The sequence below is a fragment of the Diadema setosum genome, chromosome 6 (assembly GCF_964275005.1).
Source record: "Diadema setosum chromosome 6, eeDiaSeto1, whole genome shotgun sequence".
Classification (NCBI taxonomy): Eukaryota; Metazoa; Echinodermata; class Echinoidea; order Diadematoida; family Diadematidae; genus Diadema; species Diadema setosum.
This window is the reverse complement of record NC_092690.1, coordinates 5,984,366-6,001,895: the sequence shown is the minus strand read 5'-3', so window position 1 is coordinate 6,001,895 and position 17,530 is coordinate 5,984,366. Positions and strand designations below refer to the sequence as shown.

Below are 17,530 nucleotides of genomic sequence, written 5' to 3'. Positions count from 1 at the left end.
TTTTTTATCCGTTTGAATAGATTTCCTCAACAAAGTCTATGATATCTCACTTACACATAGGGAATAATATGGACTGTCGCCGCTGATTGAAGAAGATATGAAGAAATGGAGGCCAAGTGCCATGTTTCAATCACAGTCACATTTCTGTTGATAATGTACCTGCGATAAAGAAAAAAGAAACAAGAGAAAGGTAAACTGTTCATCTCTATTAAATTTGCCTGATGGCTGCGGCTGTTTTCTTTTTTTCATTGGCTCTTCTCTTTATTTGTTCGTCTCTTTTCTATTGATTCTCATTGCACCGTGCTGTAAATTTATACACAATATGTTTTCAGTCTTTGAAAAATAAAGATCAACGTATGCACAAAATGTATCTGCATAATGAATGTATATACATTTATGAATATATAGATTTCTTTAGAATTAGGCCAGAATAATTTCTCATAAACTCAAAGAAAAATAGTTTGAACTTTCACCTTTAAGTATGACACACTGGGAGCGTCTTTACTTGTGAAATTTTGTACCTTCAGACAAGAAAGGTGCAAACTTTGAAAGGTGCAAATCTGCACCCGTATAGTTGCTACGTATTGTGTCACACGTAAAAGTGCAAAGTTGAGCCTTTTTCTTCTTCTTCTTAGAGTATATATGCTTGAGAACACCTGTGCACAATTGAGGTTAAATGAGAGTTTTTTTAAGTGTTTAATAATATCTTGTATACTAATGGCAGGTTGTACAGAATGAGGTTAGTTGGTTCAGACATGTGTACCTCTTGTAATTCAACCTTAGAAACAGCTATGCACATAATGCTCCATGATTTTGAAGCTGCAGACAGGAATTTGTGCACAAGATTGGTGAAACTTTCAACATATTCCGAGAAAAAGACTGATGTTTGGCTTTATCACAGATTGGACAGGACCCCCAAAATTGTTGTTAAATCAGCTATTAATGCTCAAAGGATATATTTACATAATAGATTTAGAGTTATATGATAAATATATTTATATGATAAATGTAAAGTTATTTAGTTGGATTGATGTCTTGCATTAAAAACACAAAATACGTATAACTTTCTTTTGCCAAACAAAACAAAACTCAAGAAATGCATTACAATAAATGGCAAGATTATCTTGATCTTTATCCTCAATTAAAACCATTAACCAATATACGTATTGTGTGGTGTCTGATGAAATTTCTTGCATTTTTTTTTGTCGTTTCAATTTTATTGTTCCATATTGATCCTCCTGCATGAATTCATAACATGATTCGTGTTGTTCTGATGGACATATCCATTATCTGATAAATAATAAATTTCAAAAGAAAAAAAATGCAGGTTTGCCTATCTTCCATCTGAGGTTTTACCTTAAAATGAATTTTTTTTTGGTAAATACTAAAATCCGGTTTTTGAACTTATATTATGCTATCAGAAGTGAGAAATAGAGGTACAAAGTATACCAATGCTATACGTTCAAAGGGATAATCTGGTTCTAGTTAAGATAGGGCTTCGGGTTTTAAATTTTCTGGGAGATAATGAGAAAGCTCTTACGAAATAAATGAATATCTGAAAAATCGATTTCCACAACAAAGAGGTATTTAATAAAAAGTGCGACTCACCTTTTATTAGGACCCTTTTTTTTTTTGTTTTTAGACATCTCATTCATTTCATAACCAAATGAAAATCGAATAAACTTTGAATTTGAACTTGTCTTAGAATTGTATATATTTTTTCTTTTTTTTTTTACAATTCGTAAATGGATTTTATTCATCTTGCAGGAGGCTAAAATCTCAATCTCCATAGCAACCACAGCTGTACCATCCCTTTAATTTTCAGTTAAACTGGTTCGATAACACTAAATATCGTCAGCGCACATCAGACCGTCATCCTTTTGCTGTCATATTCCACATAGAGACTGAGTCTGAAACTATCCTAATGATTGACATCATGAGCAATAGAAACGGGGAAAATAGATAAAAAGTACATAATGAACAGTACTAGTGTACACTATTACATATGTACAGTTTTGAAATTAAAGGGGTCGGTGCAATATAGTGCTAACCCACACTTCTGTCAAAATTGAGTTACATGGATTTTCATAATCCCTATCCTTCACTCTAACCTCCGTGAAAATATCATATTTGAGTTCAACCAATAACATAGTAAACAATGAAAGCATTCGTGTTTTATTAATGTACAATGTGTGGACTTTCCAAACATTCAACAGCGATAATCTCAAAATGACTATTGTGTGGGTTAGCACTATATTGCGCCGACCCCTTCAGTTTTAAACAATGCCAATTGTACAGAAAGTTGATTAATTTAGACTCATCGCGTGCATTAGAGTTCTGCCAGGAACCCGACTGACTCATACACATGTTAAAGTATGAGACCATCTACGAGATTTATTCTTAATAACTTAATTCTTATAAAAGCCCTTGCTTCAGTGATACGTACGATCGCAACATCCTATTGAATTTCAAGACTCGTTCATCCGTCGTCTGGTTACTGCCATACGAACTATCCCTACCAAAGGTGAAAGAAAGAAAGTAAACAGAAAGCACATGCACAAAGAGGCTTTTACTTTAATCATATTCACTGCATTATAATGAAAGAGATTTTGTCGTTTTCAATTTTTATTTGATGACAAGTATAAACAATCGTCCTTGTTCTTAGTTCCTCGTGTTCACATCTCAGTAGAGGTTTATTCTTGGAATCCGCAGTGCAGAATACGTCCATATATATATTCCCCACTCCAAGACAACAAAAATGCAGGATATTCTTTGCGCGGTCTTTAATCACTTAAAAAATGTATTTCACAGCAGGTTGCCCCAAACAAAGTACCATAAATTGTCGATTTAAAACCGGTGTAGTCATAACAGAATAACAAACCAACTACACGTTATACATATTTAATTAAAGCAGGAAATGCGGTCTGCTATGAACTGAAATGTTTCGGAAGAAAATCATTTCTGACACCAAGGCCTGAAAAAAAAAAAATATATATATATATAAAACAGGCTGTGTCCAGCCTCTCGCCTACCGAAGTTGACCAGAAGCAAAACAATTTCTGTCTCTCCGCCTTTGCGAACCATGGCTTCTAGCGTCATGAACGGGATACGATTCACACACAAATCTGTGGCATCACGATGTCCCTCCTCACGAAGGGATACATGCTAATACATGTAGTAGTCTTGTCCCGGGAATAGATTGTTTTATTTTTTACCCATTTTCACTGTACGTTAAAACCTGATATACTTTTACCTCGTATCTCGGTTGAAAGGAACCCAAAAATACAAATTTTCAATACCTAAAATAGTGTTTCGATTTTTCAAACAGTTCAATTCTTAATATAGTGAAACACAATGTTTCTACATAATTTGGCTTTTATTACAATATTCAAGTCGTTGGATACAACAATAAGAGCAATAATACATGTGAAATATGAAATATCTAAAGAATAGTTTCTTGCTTCATAAAGATTCACAAAAGCTATTTATCAAGCGATGTTTTTAAACATTTAACTTGCACTGAAGATTAAAATCTCTAATTTGTTTGAATGCATATGACGTCGAAGAATATAACAAAATTACTGTCCATTCATAGTACATTTAACAACAAAAGAACGAGTCTAGCCCCATAAAAATGTGAAGTATGAACCTACAGTGCTCATACAGTGGTCATATCGCGAAGGGAATACCAAGAAAAAGAAATTTGATAATTGGTTTGTGTCTGTGGAGTGAGACAATGGAAAGGCTAGGGATTGTAATACTCACAACAAAGAGAGTCCAACCCATGTTAAGAGCGACTGCGTCTCGTCATCGCCTATTAGGAACCCAAGTATCCTATTGTGTGTAAAGAAGAAAATTCATCACGGAACGAGAAGATATAATTATAATAATATCAATATCACTTTATGTGCCACGTTCGCACTTCCGACTCAGTCGACGGCGAGCCAACTTCGCATATTCTATATTTCTTATATATATTTCTTATATATTATCGGACCTCATGGTGTGTAAATATCCGTGCGTATGAATACTGAACTGCACATATCATGATGGATGTGCGAAGTTTCAAGAAAATTGGGAAAATTCTGACTTTAACTGAACTTTAAATGAAATCCGAATCGACATAGTACCTTTCAAATGTACAGTATATAAGTTTTATATCTTTATATGTATATTTATATATATATGTGACCCTGCACCTCAAAACAAACAAAAAGTCGCCATACATGAATTTTTAGTAACGACCATATTCTGAAAGAGCACACTTTAAGCTTTAAAATGATGTATAACTGAAATCAAATGGACTCTCCTAACCTATTTAAATATTGGAAAGAAAGCACAAACTCAGGAAAAGTGTGAACTGAGAAAAGAGGCTCCGAAGTATAACGTCTAGTCAAGCGCTTAATCTTTACCAAACCGTGCTGGCTCTGCGATGAATAGGACAAAAACAGGAAGTGAACCACCAGAGTAACAACAATGAAGGGATTATCAGATTAAACTGAAATTAAGAATGCCTCATTAACTTATTCTGTCCATAATTAATGCCAACTTTCAAAGCGGTAGCACTATCCTTTCAAAAGTTATTAGAGTTGAAAGTGAAGAGTGTGGGCAAGGTTTTTTTTTTCAGAAATGAAAAGGAGATTCTAAAGACACACCTAATTACACTATTCTACCAAAAATGTTCGAGATAAACTGCTAAAAAAAAAACCACACTTTCCTGCCCGTTTTATGATACCAAATTTTAGCATACTGTAAAATAAGACCCGCTCTTTCGGAATATATGAAAAAGTCAAGTTCGGCTAGGTTGACCCATTTCACTTATTTTCAGTCCTCACGCAAAATCAGTGTGTGTGACTTTATGTTCGTTTTGAGGTGCACGGTATACATGTGTGTGTGTGTGTGTGTGTGTGTGTGTGTGTGTGTGTGTAACTAGACTGTGGCTTTGAAAAGTCTATTTGTGGAGTTGGAGGAAGGGGGAACCTTGAGGAAATGAATATAGATACTTCACTTGTATACCGGCGCATTTGATAAATTGCACATTGTGGTAAATTACCAACATGTAGAGTTAAAAAAAAAGGTGCTGGACATTGACGGCGCACTTTGGCAACTTTCTGCTCCTCCACAATCATCACAAAAACAAATCAAAATTGTATCGCCACCCATGACTCAGTATTATGAAAGTGCCATGGCAGCATAGGGACTCAACACATTGGCATATATATGCCAGAAAAATGCCCCCCCCCCCCTCCCCCTTCACATAATTACAAGCACTGAACACTAGTCCTGCCTGGTACAATGTACAATTGTTGATCACCTTCTTTGAATTCTTACTCCTGGAATGCTAAATCTCCTACCAATGCAACTGAACACACTTACTTATAACTTTGGGACCCTACCCCCTAAGAATGATCCTCACCAAGTTTGATCGTTTGAAAAATCCTCGCAGTGCTTCTGAAAAAAGATGAAAATGTGTTTTCCCCCTTACCCCCACCCCCGTCTCCAAGGTTGATACCCTAGGTTTTCCCATAAACAGATTATATTCTTCGGCTGTAAAGATATGCACGTACAACATATCTTGCGTGAAATGCTTTTTGGCCTGGAACACAAATTTCTGCCTATTCCCCCTCCCCTCCCTTTGGGGGCCATATGCCCAACAGGAACAACTTTATCACCCAACTCCCTCGGGATGATCAAAACCAAGTTTAATTGAAATTCACCCACTGTTTCTGAAGAAGAAGACGAAAATGTGTTTTCCCTCTTGGTCCCCACACTCCTCACATTTTCACCCCAATCTAGGGCCTCAAGGAGGGCCCCTGAAACGAAAAGCGATCGCAAAGTGAGCTTAAATAAAAGTGCCTTACCTGTCTTTGCTGCAGGACAGTATAACCCTTAGCTCCTTGACCGAATCAACTCTGAAGCCCATCCATGGATTTTTAGTTCAGTTACCAAAATGTACAGATTATCCAAAATGTGCAGGCAAATCCACTTTTAACTGCACATATCTATTATAGGTAACAGTTGCTGCCATCTGGTATAGGTGCACTATTGAAATATTTTGGTAACAAATTTCCTTTATCAAAATGTGGACCAAAAATACCGAAATATTGCACATTTTGGTAATTTCTCAAAATGTGCAATTTACCAAAATGTGCCGTAACAAGGTCTACGTGTCCATTGGATCTATCATTGATGGCTCCTAGAGGCATACAACAGAGCTTAGAAACATACCACAGCACTGCTTTTTCTCCCTCCAGATCCGCTTTCTGAATGGTCATCAAAATGGTATGCTCCCAGAGATTCCTTTCGATAAATACAATCAACACAGGTAACGAGAGTATGAGTAAAGGACTTAAAATGGGATTCTATGTCATTGATAATAACCATCCGAGTTGTCATGGAATTAGAATGATCCCGTCGATCATCCCGAAAAGGCCTGCTTATCATAGAGTGTTTAAAAATATGTTTTACAGTAGTAACAAACGAAGCACACAATGTTAGTCCCTATAAAACAATGGTGAAAATAACATGAATACTGCACGAGTTTTTGTATGATATATTGATTATACCATTGGTCATGAGCGGAAGGTGATGTATAATCATATCTCAGATAGGTCTTACTTGACTCTCTAGCTACGAAGTTTACCCTGTTGTAACTTACAGCTCTGCGCTGCCTAGAAAGTTCACATTTTCCCGAACATCTTTTCTTAAGCTGGCCTCATGATATCTGTTAAAAAAACAGACAATAAAAACAGAAAACGAACATGAGAGAATTAAGTACATAATTTTACAGCAACTTTTATTTCTGGAAAATTTCACATAATCATCCAACTTTATCCAATGTCCGCGTTCTGTTTGTTTAAAGTTTCATCTAGAGAAATTTAGCAATGTATCACCAAAGAAGATTCTGAACGATAGAATAAAAAGCATACCTAAACAAAGGAGATTGAGGAAAGATATAAATCATGAATACCCACAAAAGACCCATCTGTTAATCGGCAATCAGATTATCAACAGCTCCGCTAAATTGACCTCAATTTCATTGAAACAATCCTTGTGTACGCGTTTCGCTGCCTATGAGTACATCACTTCGAAATGTTTACGTTAGTATGTAATCCAAGAAATCATCATTTCTTATTGTATGTCTTCCCTGGAGAAGAAGCAAAAGAGTGTTGATATTAGAAAAATCAAAAGTAATTGTTTTGATTAACAAATGTTTGTCCTTGATACTGAGTGAGTGCAATGCTTACTGGAATAGTAGAGAGCGCAGCTTTATTTTTATACACTGCAAGTGAATAAACATTGGAAAATGATTTCGAACTTAAAATGGTGAATAAACAAACACAATATCCTATCGTCTAATGAGGAATTTGATGGTGCGTTTTAGTCATCAAAGTACTGGCACATAGACAGAGCGAACTTACAGGTAGAAAAGTCTGTTCAGACGCAGAAAGGCTCCTCTCTCAATGTTCCTGAGGTCGATGTTCCAGATGTCTCTATTGATGAGACGATTTGATTGTTTTAATAATTTATTTTTGCCAATATCACGAAAAACATTATAACATATATAATGGCTATATTTTGCACTACACAACGTGGTTAATTTCAGTAATAATGACGATAATCAAATCGACAACATACTACGCCCCTTTCTCTCTCTCTCTCTCTCTCTCTCTCGGAGTCTCTTTCTCTCACTCACTCACTATAGTAGTAAAAACATTCACTATGCACCTTGTATGCACATAATATACTTTATTTCCTTCAATCTGATCACTCCCTTATAATAGAGGACTCGGTACGCCGAATCCCCAATTCAGTGTTATGTCAAAATACGCAATTTGCAAAAGGAAGCATTGCTCTCACAGCCAGAGTTACAGTTTATGATGTTAATGTCCACTTGGAAGCTACTTCCGTTTTATTAGTGGTAGTTACGAGGCGATACGCAGACTCATCAAACCTACAACTCTTAAACTGCTTCTCATTTAATCAGCGTTTGCAGTATTCAACATTTAAATGGAGCAAAGGTATAGATTATGACACATACTTACAAAAGCATCACATTTCCCAAGTCATTGAAAGCACGTCCCTTTATTTTGGCATTAAAGTTGTTTGAAAGGTTGCTGCAGATTGGAGAGGACAAAAATGATGTTTGTTAACATGTTCCTTTCACAGTTTTTTGAATGTCTTTAATGCCCCCAAGCGAGATTTTTTTTTTTTTTTTTTTTTTTTTTTTTGCCCGGAACGGACAGATTGGTAATCCACCTGAGCGAAAGCAGTGAAGCGGTACATATGAAGAGTTTGTTCGCAAAAACCGAAAAGTCCATTTTTGAAGATTTTTAAGTACGGTCTCTGTCAAAGTACAAAATGATACCTTTTAGATGATATATCGGTCACTACATATATACGTACATTTGTGAAGTTATGGTAAAAATAAGCAAAAATGTTCTTATTATTCTCTTTATTTTTCTTGACCTTTAATATACAAATGATGCACAGGATAGAGTGTGTTAGTGAAGGTGCGGCGCGCTCGAGAGTATTGACAATGGTGCCACATGCACGAGGCGCAGCCGAGTGCATGTTTGCAACCGTTGTCAATACTCGAGAGTACGCCGCACCTTCACTAACGCCACGAAATAATCCTGTGCATCATTTGTTTTATAAAATGGGTCAAAAACTAACAGCATTATTCACGTACCTTTGTGGGACAATACCAGTCAGCTACATGTAGCACTCGCTCAAAAGTCAAGATGTCCGAAGATGTTCGTCCCAAACATTTACGCACGTCGCACTCGAAAATCCCGCACATAAGTACTGTACGTACGTATAAGAGTATACGTACGCCACGTGTTATGCACAAGAAAGGCCGCCGGCTGCTGTGGCAGCTCGCGGCCCGAACTAGAAGTTGTTTACAGGATTGACAGCGCGTACAGTAGCGCGTGACGCACTTGTAACAACTGATTGAGTGCGCACTGCTAGTGTAAACATTGTGACGTACGTCAGGCCAGGGAGGTGGAAGAGAGACTCTTCTCAGTGCATTTACTAAGAAATTAATGCACGCACACGTGACTCATTTCAGCGCTTCCAATTGGCTACATTCTTGAACCCATTTTATAATCGCAAATATCTCCATTTGACATATATGGACTTATCGGTTTTTGCGAACAAACTCTTCATATATCGCCTTTCCACGGTCAACAACATGCGCCATCGAACAATGAAAATATCGATCGAGTGCACGGTGTGAATAGAGCGTGCGCTGATGCGCGAACACAGAAATCTACTCGAGATCAGCTTTGATCGATATGTACATGTTCATACGAGTTTTACAGCAAAGCAGAAGCAAACTAAATCAGCAAAAAGGGTAATAACGCTTTGATATACGCATTTTTTCCAACAGAAAGAGAACAATACTTTGTGGTGATAGAAAGAACTCTGTTCTTTTTATCAAACCCATTTTTCTGAGCATTACAACACAAAGAAACATGGATTTTGGCCACAAAGGTAGGCGCTTTTATTTTCATCTTGGGAACCTGGTATACCAGGTTCTCTCGCATATCAGTTGCTCCCACGGGAATATGTTATGTTTCCGTAAGGAACGGGTTAAAAGATTACCCTTCGTCTGAATACACAACACTTTAGTTCGGTTGCTGATTCCTTCTTTCTGACTCACGTGCCCATGGCCACGGTGGTTTACATTCAAATGTACGTTGTACTACGCGTTTCACGTTCATGTGTTTATATTTGAAGAGTTTGTTCGCAAAAACCGATAAGTCCATATTTGCCAAAGGGAGATATTTGCGACTAAAGGTCAAGAAAAATAAAGAGAATAAAACAAAATGTTTTGCTTCTTTTGACCATAACTTCAAAAATGTACCTTTTTATGTAGAGACCAATATATCATTATGTTGTACTTTATGACAGAGACCGTACTTCAAAATCTTCAAAAATTGACTTATCGGTTTTTGCGAACAAACTCTTCATTTGCATTATTACACAAAGACACCGCATTGTCATTGTTCGCACATCATGACACGCACTTTTTTCATTCAATCCTGCACTTCAGATGATTTGATACCAAGTTAAGGCAAACCAAGTAAATAGAAATATGTGTTTCGCGGTAAATTCACTGAAAAACATGCAGTACATATGTTATCAAAATAATTATAGTATGGTTTGAGGCAACAATCCTAGAACTTGCGCCTCCCCCGCCCCCTATCATACTTTTCCATTCATTTCTTAGTTATTTGAAATACACCCGACATACCTGATTGATGAGTTAGGTAGGTCAAGCGTTTACCATAATTAAATCTTGTGTAACATTGAATCGGAAAATGTGAGCACTTCACTTACAGGAATACCATGACATTTAGACCGGCAAACACTCCTTGGTTAATCTCCTCTATTCTGTTGTCCGCAAGATCTCTTCGAAAGAATATAGCAAAAACGATTAGAGAACAGTTAATCAACAAACAAGAAGGACCGAATACGAAAGATATCGTTTCACATTGTTTCCGGTTTCGAAAAATGTGTGGTTTATGACCCACTAATATTGTATTGTATTGTATTGTATTGTGCAAAATGACGTCATAACGCTCAGACATACCCGCTTCATACACACAAAATGCTGTAGATATTGATTATTACTCTTGTTTGTTTGCCGGTAACAAGATGTGACCTAAAGGTCTTCACCATAGACATTACAGTTCAAGTAAAGGTTTTTCTCAACTTAATGACGATGACATGATAAGATTCTGCAAAATCCCCAATGACCTGGTGGGTAAACACGAACGTGAAGGAACCTTAATTTTCATTGCAGATTTCATTGTATATTCGTAAAAAGTTTGTAAATGTGTTGAAGCAGATGTCTTCAACAATAGAAAATTCCTTTGTTTAAACAAAGATATTCTTGATATTGCCGTTTTTCAAAATGTAACGACAAACTACTTATACTTATAAGACTGTAGATAAAAGCAAATGCCAAGGGAAAAGGTTATTATGACATGGTGGATGTTAACCATGTCTTTAGTGTAATACATACATCATCAAGATGCTACTTGGCCCGTCAAATGCTCCGTCTTTGATCTCAGAAATGCTATTGTTTGAGAGAAAACTGTTTTTTTTTTTAAGGAGAGACAAAGATAAATGATTACTGATGTTTAGAAATTTTTCATCATCGGCGTAACAAAGGCATTATCAGACTGTCGTATTTTCAAAGTAAGAGATGATAGATTACTGCACACATTGAAAACAACATTATACATCAATATGTAATTACAATGTAAACCTACAAGACATTTTGCAATTGTTATGTTAACTCTTAAAGGGAGATATTAATGTCACAAAACCTAAATCGAACACATGGTGCGGATTGAAAAGGCGGGTTGCAAAATCCATCCAATAAAGGGGGAAAAAGTAATTGCCGTGTTTAATATTACCAACAAGAGTGAGGAAAAGACTAATACTCAAGGACTAGAGATAATAATGAAAAAAAGAGGCTTATACCGGGAATATTTGAGTATATGAATATAAGAACGCCCCAAGTCCAATTTTTGGCCAAATTCAGTTTGACATGGGAAATTGTAGCTTATGCATGGACTCATCTTGTGTATAAATGATAAATCCTAATTACCCCCGGAAGTGCCTGAAATAAATGAGTTAAATCTTATATGAATGTAGGAATGAAGGACTTGGGTCATTCTTACATTCATATTATAGCGCCCTCTCTCGTCCTTCTCTCATCTCTATAGCAGAATATCATGTATATGAATCAAAGAACGACCCAAGTTCATCACACAAAATGGCCTCTCCACAATTAATGTTAATGTTAATTGTCATAATAACATATGTTCTAATTTGTATATACAATGTTGCCATCCCATCACAGTTAAATAGAATATTATTGGACAAACAAAAAAGATATGAAGTTTTTTTTAGTTTACTCCATGGACTCCATGGACTTGGGTCGTTCTTATATTCATATACTCATTTCTCTTGTCGTCAGTTCTTACGCAATCATTGAATCAATCTTATATGGTCTATAATGATCAATACGTGTTAATCCATCTAGAGAAAAAAGAAGAGAAACTTTAAAGCTACTGCCTCCAAATCAAAGCATATCTATGTTATAAACCATAATTATGCACAGAATAACATGAAGTTCTTCTCAGAATATCACAACATTTTTTTTTTAACTATCGGTAATGTCGAGGCTCAGTTTATCAGTATCCGATATACGTACAGAACTAAAAGGCTCTCCAGGTCACTGAATGCTTCTTTTTCAAGATGCGTAATGTGATTATTCCTGAGATCTCTAGGAAAGGAAGAAGAAGAAAAAAAGTGTTAGCTTGGCTTGTCTGTCTCAGATAAGATATGTATAATTATCTAGTGGTGGAGGTTGTACCTATATCTGTGTGTGCGACCTTTTGTTCGTTTTGTGATGCACTGTCACATATGTTGAAAGTAATGAAGTGTGATTGCAATAATGGTGTATTTGATGTTTGTTTATGTAATATAGATTTTGATATGATATAATATAGTAAAATGAAAACGCAACCTTTCGATGAAATATATCATTATGTTAGGTTTTTGGTGTTAAATAATATCATTTTTTTTTCAACATCTTGCTTTGGTAGGTAAATCTAATGTTTTACAATTGCTGTGCAATAACGTTTTCTCCTTTATTACAACCATGCATAATGCATTTTCGTTGCTGTTGTTGTTGTTGATTAGACTAAGTTTTTATAAATATTCATAATCCACAGTTGTAAAGAAAAGGTATTGTATTGAGTGTTTTTTCTCTGTTGTTTTATTGTACTCATGTATTTGTTGATTTAGATTAATAAATGTATGATTTTATGTATAACTTCTCAATATGTTTATTGTAAACGTATTATTTGTGAATCACTGGGATTTTCATCGACTAGTATGTAGACCTACCTCTATACTCTGTAAACTGAATGTTCTTCAACCTCTGGGCTGCCAATTTCAGGAACAATAAACCTCATCAATTCAATTCAATATGAAGGCATGCTAACAACGGACAAAGACATCATATAGAATGTGGTACAGTCAAACCTGTCTTAGCGGCCACATGCCTATAGTGTCCACCTGTATAGCGGCCTGATGAAAAATCCCCCGCACGAAATTGCTGTGTTACTGACCCTTTATACCCTTTATCCCCTTTATACCCTTATAGTCAGGTCGCTTAATGTCAAATTTGAGGCTTACCGTTACAGAGCGGATAAAAGCACCAAATTTGGAGAGGTGATCCCCTAGGACCTTCTCATTGATATTAGAGTAGGAGCCCTCTGGAATTTTTCGATTTTTAGGGTGAAAATGCTGAATTTTGATATTTCTTTATAATATGATATATTTACTGTATTGCGTAAGTAATAGTCAGGTCGCTTAGCGAAATTACCATTACACGCAGATAAAAGCATCATTTTTTTTTCACACGGATTCCTTGAGGACTATTAAACAATATTAGAGTAGGAGCCCTCTGAGATTTTTGCAGAAAAACACTAAAAAGATCAAATTTCAAAATGGCCGACACTTACTTTCATGTCATATGGGTGATACGATGACAATATATTACATTTTTTTTTTTTTTTTGGTTTGCTTTAGAACCTTGGCTTGAACATTGCGTTAGGAGCACTTTATTCTTGTATAATGTAAAGTCTCTGTGCATGAACTGCTGGGGGAAGGGTGGGGCAAAAGGGGCGGGACCCCCCCCCCTTAAAAAACATGGTTGTCCGCTTGTTCTTTTGCCTTTTTTTTTTTCTCGTTTTGCTCTATACGCTGGGGAAAAAAGACATAAAATGTGGCGCACAGATTCCTTGAGGACTAGGAAACAATATTAGACTAACCACACACACACACACACAAGATCAAATTTCAAAATGGCCGACACTTATGGCAAACCCTTCACTTTTCATGTGACATTACTTATGGATAGGTGATACGATGAAAATATTAGTATATATATTTATTTTTGGTTTGGCTTAAAACCTGAATTTGGACAATGCGGTAGAAGAGCATTGTTTATATTCTTGCGTATCAGTAAAGTCTTTGACCGGCTGGGGGAGGGGTAGGGCAAAGGGGGCGACCCTCAACTTAAAAAGTGGTGATTCGCTTGTTCTGTTGCCTACTTTTTTTATCGTCTTGCTTTACATACACGGCGGATAAAAGCATCAAATTTGGCGCACGGATTCCTCATTAGGAGTCCTCCTGCAATTTTTAAGGAAAAGATACACACACACACACACACACAAACGAAATCCAATTCCAAAATAAATAAATTCATAACAGATCTGAACTTACATGTTATCACATTTCCTTAGTCAGGTCGCTTAATGTCAACATTTGGGCTTACCGTTAGTTAAAGAGCTGATGAAAGCACCAAATTTGGAAAGTGATCATCTAGGACCTATTATACCCATTGATATTAGAATAGAAGCCCTCTGGAATTTTTCGATTTTTAGGGTGAAAATGCTTAATTTTGATATTTCTTTATAATATGATATATATATTGTATTGTATTGCGTGAGTAAGGAAAAGTGATAACATACAATGTATAAGTTCAGATCTGTTGTGAACTCTCATCTTTTGCCCTTATACCTCTCCCCCATTAGTTCAGAGACTTTACATTACGCAGGAATATAATGCTTCTAACGCAATGTTCAAGCCAAAGTTCTAAAGAAAACCCAAAATACAAAAACAAATGCAATATATTGTCATCGTATTACCCACATTACATGAAAAGTTAAGGTTTTCCCAATTAAGTGTCGGCCATTTTGAAATTTGATCTTTTTAGTGTTTTTCTACAAAAGTCCCGGAGGGCTCCTACTCTAATATTGTTTAATAGTCCTCAAAGAACCCGTGTGAAAAAAAAAAAAAAAAAAAAAAACTGATACTTTTATCCGCCGTGTAATGGTAATTTCACTAAGCGACCTGACTATAACTTACGCAACAGTACATATATCATGTTATATAAAGAAATATCAAAATTCAGCATATTCACCCTAAAAATCGAAAAATTAAAGAGGGCTCCTACTCTAATATTGTTTAGTAGTCCTATAACCGTGTGAAAAAAAAAATGATGCTTTTATCCGCCGTGTAATGGTAATTTCACTAAGCGACCTGACTATTACTTACGCAATACAATATACATATGATATTATAAAGAAATATCAAAATTCAGCTTTTTCACCCTAAAAATCTCAACATTCCAGTGGGCTCCTACTCCAATATTGTTTAATAGTCCTAAAGGAATCCGTGTGAAAAGAAAAAAAAATATGCTTTTATCCGCCGTGTAATGGTAATTTTACTAAGCGACCTGCCCTACTTACGCAATGCAGTATATAATTATATATCATATTATAAAGAAATATGAAAATTCAGCATTTTCACCCTTAAAATCGAAAAATTAAAGAGGGCTCCTACTCTAATATTGTTTAACAGTCCTAAAGGAAACCGTGTGAACAAAAAATGATGCTTTTATCCGCCGTGTAATGGTAATTTCACTAAGCGACCTGACTATTACTTATGCAATACAATATATATATATGATATCATAAAGAAATATGAAAATTCAGCTTTTTCACCCTAAAAATCTCAACATTCCAGTGGGCTCCTACTCTAATATTGTTTAATAGTCCTAAAGGAATCCGTGTGAAAAGAAAAAAAATATGCTTTTATCCGCCGTGTAATGGTAATTTCACTAAGCGACCTGCCCTACTTACGCAATACAGTATTATATATATATCATATTACAAAGAAATATCAAAATTCAGCATTTTCACCCTAAAAATCAAAAAATTCCAGAGGGCTCCTACTCTAATATTGTTTAATAGTCCTAAAGGAATCCATATGCCAAATTTGATGCTTTTATCCACCGTGTAACGGTAATTTCACTAAGCGACCTGACTATTATACCTGGTCACGGACCACTCAATTTGTATCCCGTGGGAAATATCTAACTGCATGTAGCGGCCACAAAAATTTAGCTGAAACGCTAAATCAGTTTTGAATACGCCCTTTACGTTAGTTGTGTGAATTCTATACCGAAACCTTGCTCTGTCATAATCCTGCAGATATGATAGACAAACGTAGCTCTCGTAGCCGTGAAAAGACGTCTCACCACAACTTGACTAGATCTAGACTTTAGTAATGCCACCCTGACGGGTGTTACGGAGGCAAAGGCATCTCTTAATAACATTGTAGAATTTAACTAAAATGCCGACTAATTTATGATTTAGATTCCTTTGAATAAGGACAATGGGATACTTGTCTGAGTATTGTGTGTTGTTTACGTCAGCTTCGCACATTATCGATCCCCTGCTCGAACTCTCTCGTGAACCCATTCATGCGAGAACGGTATGAGCAAGTTTTTCAGGATCGAAATATTATTTTGAAAATCAAAATAAGAGAAGTAAGCTGAAAGAAAGTTTATAATGAAGTAATCTGAAAAATCCATATTATAGCTGCTCATGCAAACTTATTTGCTGCTTTTTTAAAGAATAGCATGCGGTATTCTATGCTATTTAACATTGCAAGTGTTGAAATTCAAAATGGCAACCAACCTGCCTATAGTGGCCACCTGTCTATAGCGGCTACTTTTATCGTTTCCATTAGGTGGCCACTTGACAGGTTTGACTGTATGTAAATATCTAAATAGTTATCAAAATGTGAGAATTATTCACACACCTTAATTGTAGAATACAACTGGCACACTTATGACATCTTAAGAAAAAAAAAAAGAAAGTTTCCTCGCGTGCGCATCATGGTTGCTTGTTTTTCAAATATTTTAAAATCAAATGTATTTAGATAACACAATCAACAAAGCATTATTGACTCTGCAGGTGTTTTAAACACCGTTTGTTTTTTATTTTTATTTTCAAATCTCTGTGGAGACTCGTTTCTATTTATTCGATAGGCAGAAACATAATTCATGATACCCAGACACATGTATTACGCATCTGAATGGATGGTTTAGTATTGGTGGAGATGAGGATTGCGCTTTTAACATATTTGTGAGATACCAAAAACTGGAATGGTTGAGACATCATAAGCATAAAGTGAATCAAAGCGGTTTCTCATTATCTCACCAAAAACTGTTAAGAACCTGAAGTTACGTCTCAACCAAAACTATACGATCCCTTTAAATGAAAGTTGTTATAATTTGAAGAAAATTAGAATAAAGCAGAGATTGACACGCTTACAACACTTCCATTGAAAGTCCACTAAAAGCGCTTGAGTCTGCAATTACGAGTTCGTTTCCAGAAAGTATCCTATAGAAAAGATGAGTGATAAATGAGAAATAAAATGTGAAATTATTAGGCTCACTCTGTTTCAAATTCTTTCATGTAAAAATTCAATGTTTTGAAGAAATATCAATGAAAAGCAAAGGAAATGAAATGAGACAAAAGCATCTGAATCGGGTACTTAATATTGTGCTCAAGTTTTGTATGTTAAAAAGTACGACGTCACCGGTGACAATAACATTCATATCGACATTCTGTGAGTAATACATCCT

The 17,530-nt window shown here is 35.8% G+C and overlaps 1 protein-coding gene across 1 annotated transcript in view; it reads right to left on the bottom strand.

The window, feature by feature from the left end:
* Positions 1-17,279, bottom strand: part of LOC140229920 (uncharacterized) — a 72,426-nt gene extending 55,147 nt beyond the window's left edge. The window contains exons 1-11 of the mRNA XM_072310120.1: positions 17,217-17,279; positions 12,236-12,307; positions 11,036-11,107; positions 10,348-10,419; positions 8,046-8,117; positions 7,422-7,493; positions 6,659-6,724; positions 6,229-6,300; positions 3,766-3,834; positions 2,447-2,515; positions 55-159 (exon numbers count right to left, since the gene is read on the bottom strand). Coding sequence (XP_072166221.1) covers positions 55-159; positions 2,447-2,515; positions 3,766-3,834; positions 6,229-6,300; positions 6,659-6,724; positions 7,422-7,493; positions 8,046-8,117; positions 10,348-10,419; positions 11,036-11,107; positions 12,236-12,307; positions 17,217-17,227 — 752 coding nt within the window. The 5' untranslated portion in view covers positions 17,228-17,279. The remainder of the gene's footprint in view (positions 1-54; positions 160-2,446; positions 2,516-3,765; positions 3,835-6,228; positions 6,301-6,658; positions 6,725-7,421; positions 7,494-8,045; positions 8,118-10,347; positions 10,420-11,035; positions 11,108-12,235; positions 12,308-17,216) is intronic.
* Between the last annotated feature and the right edge of the window lie 251 nt (positions 17,280-17,530).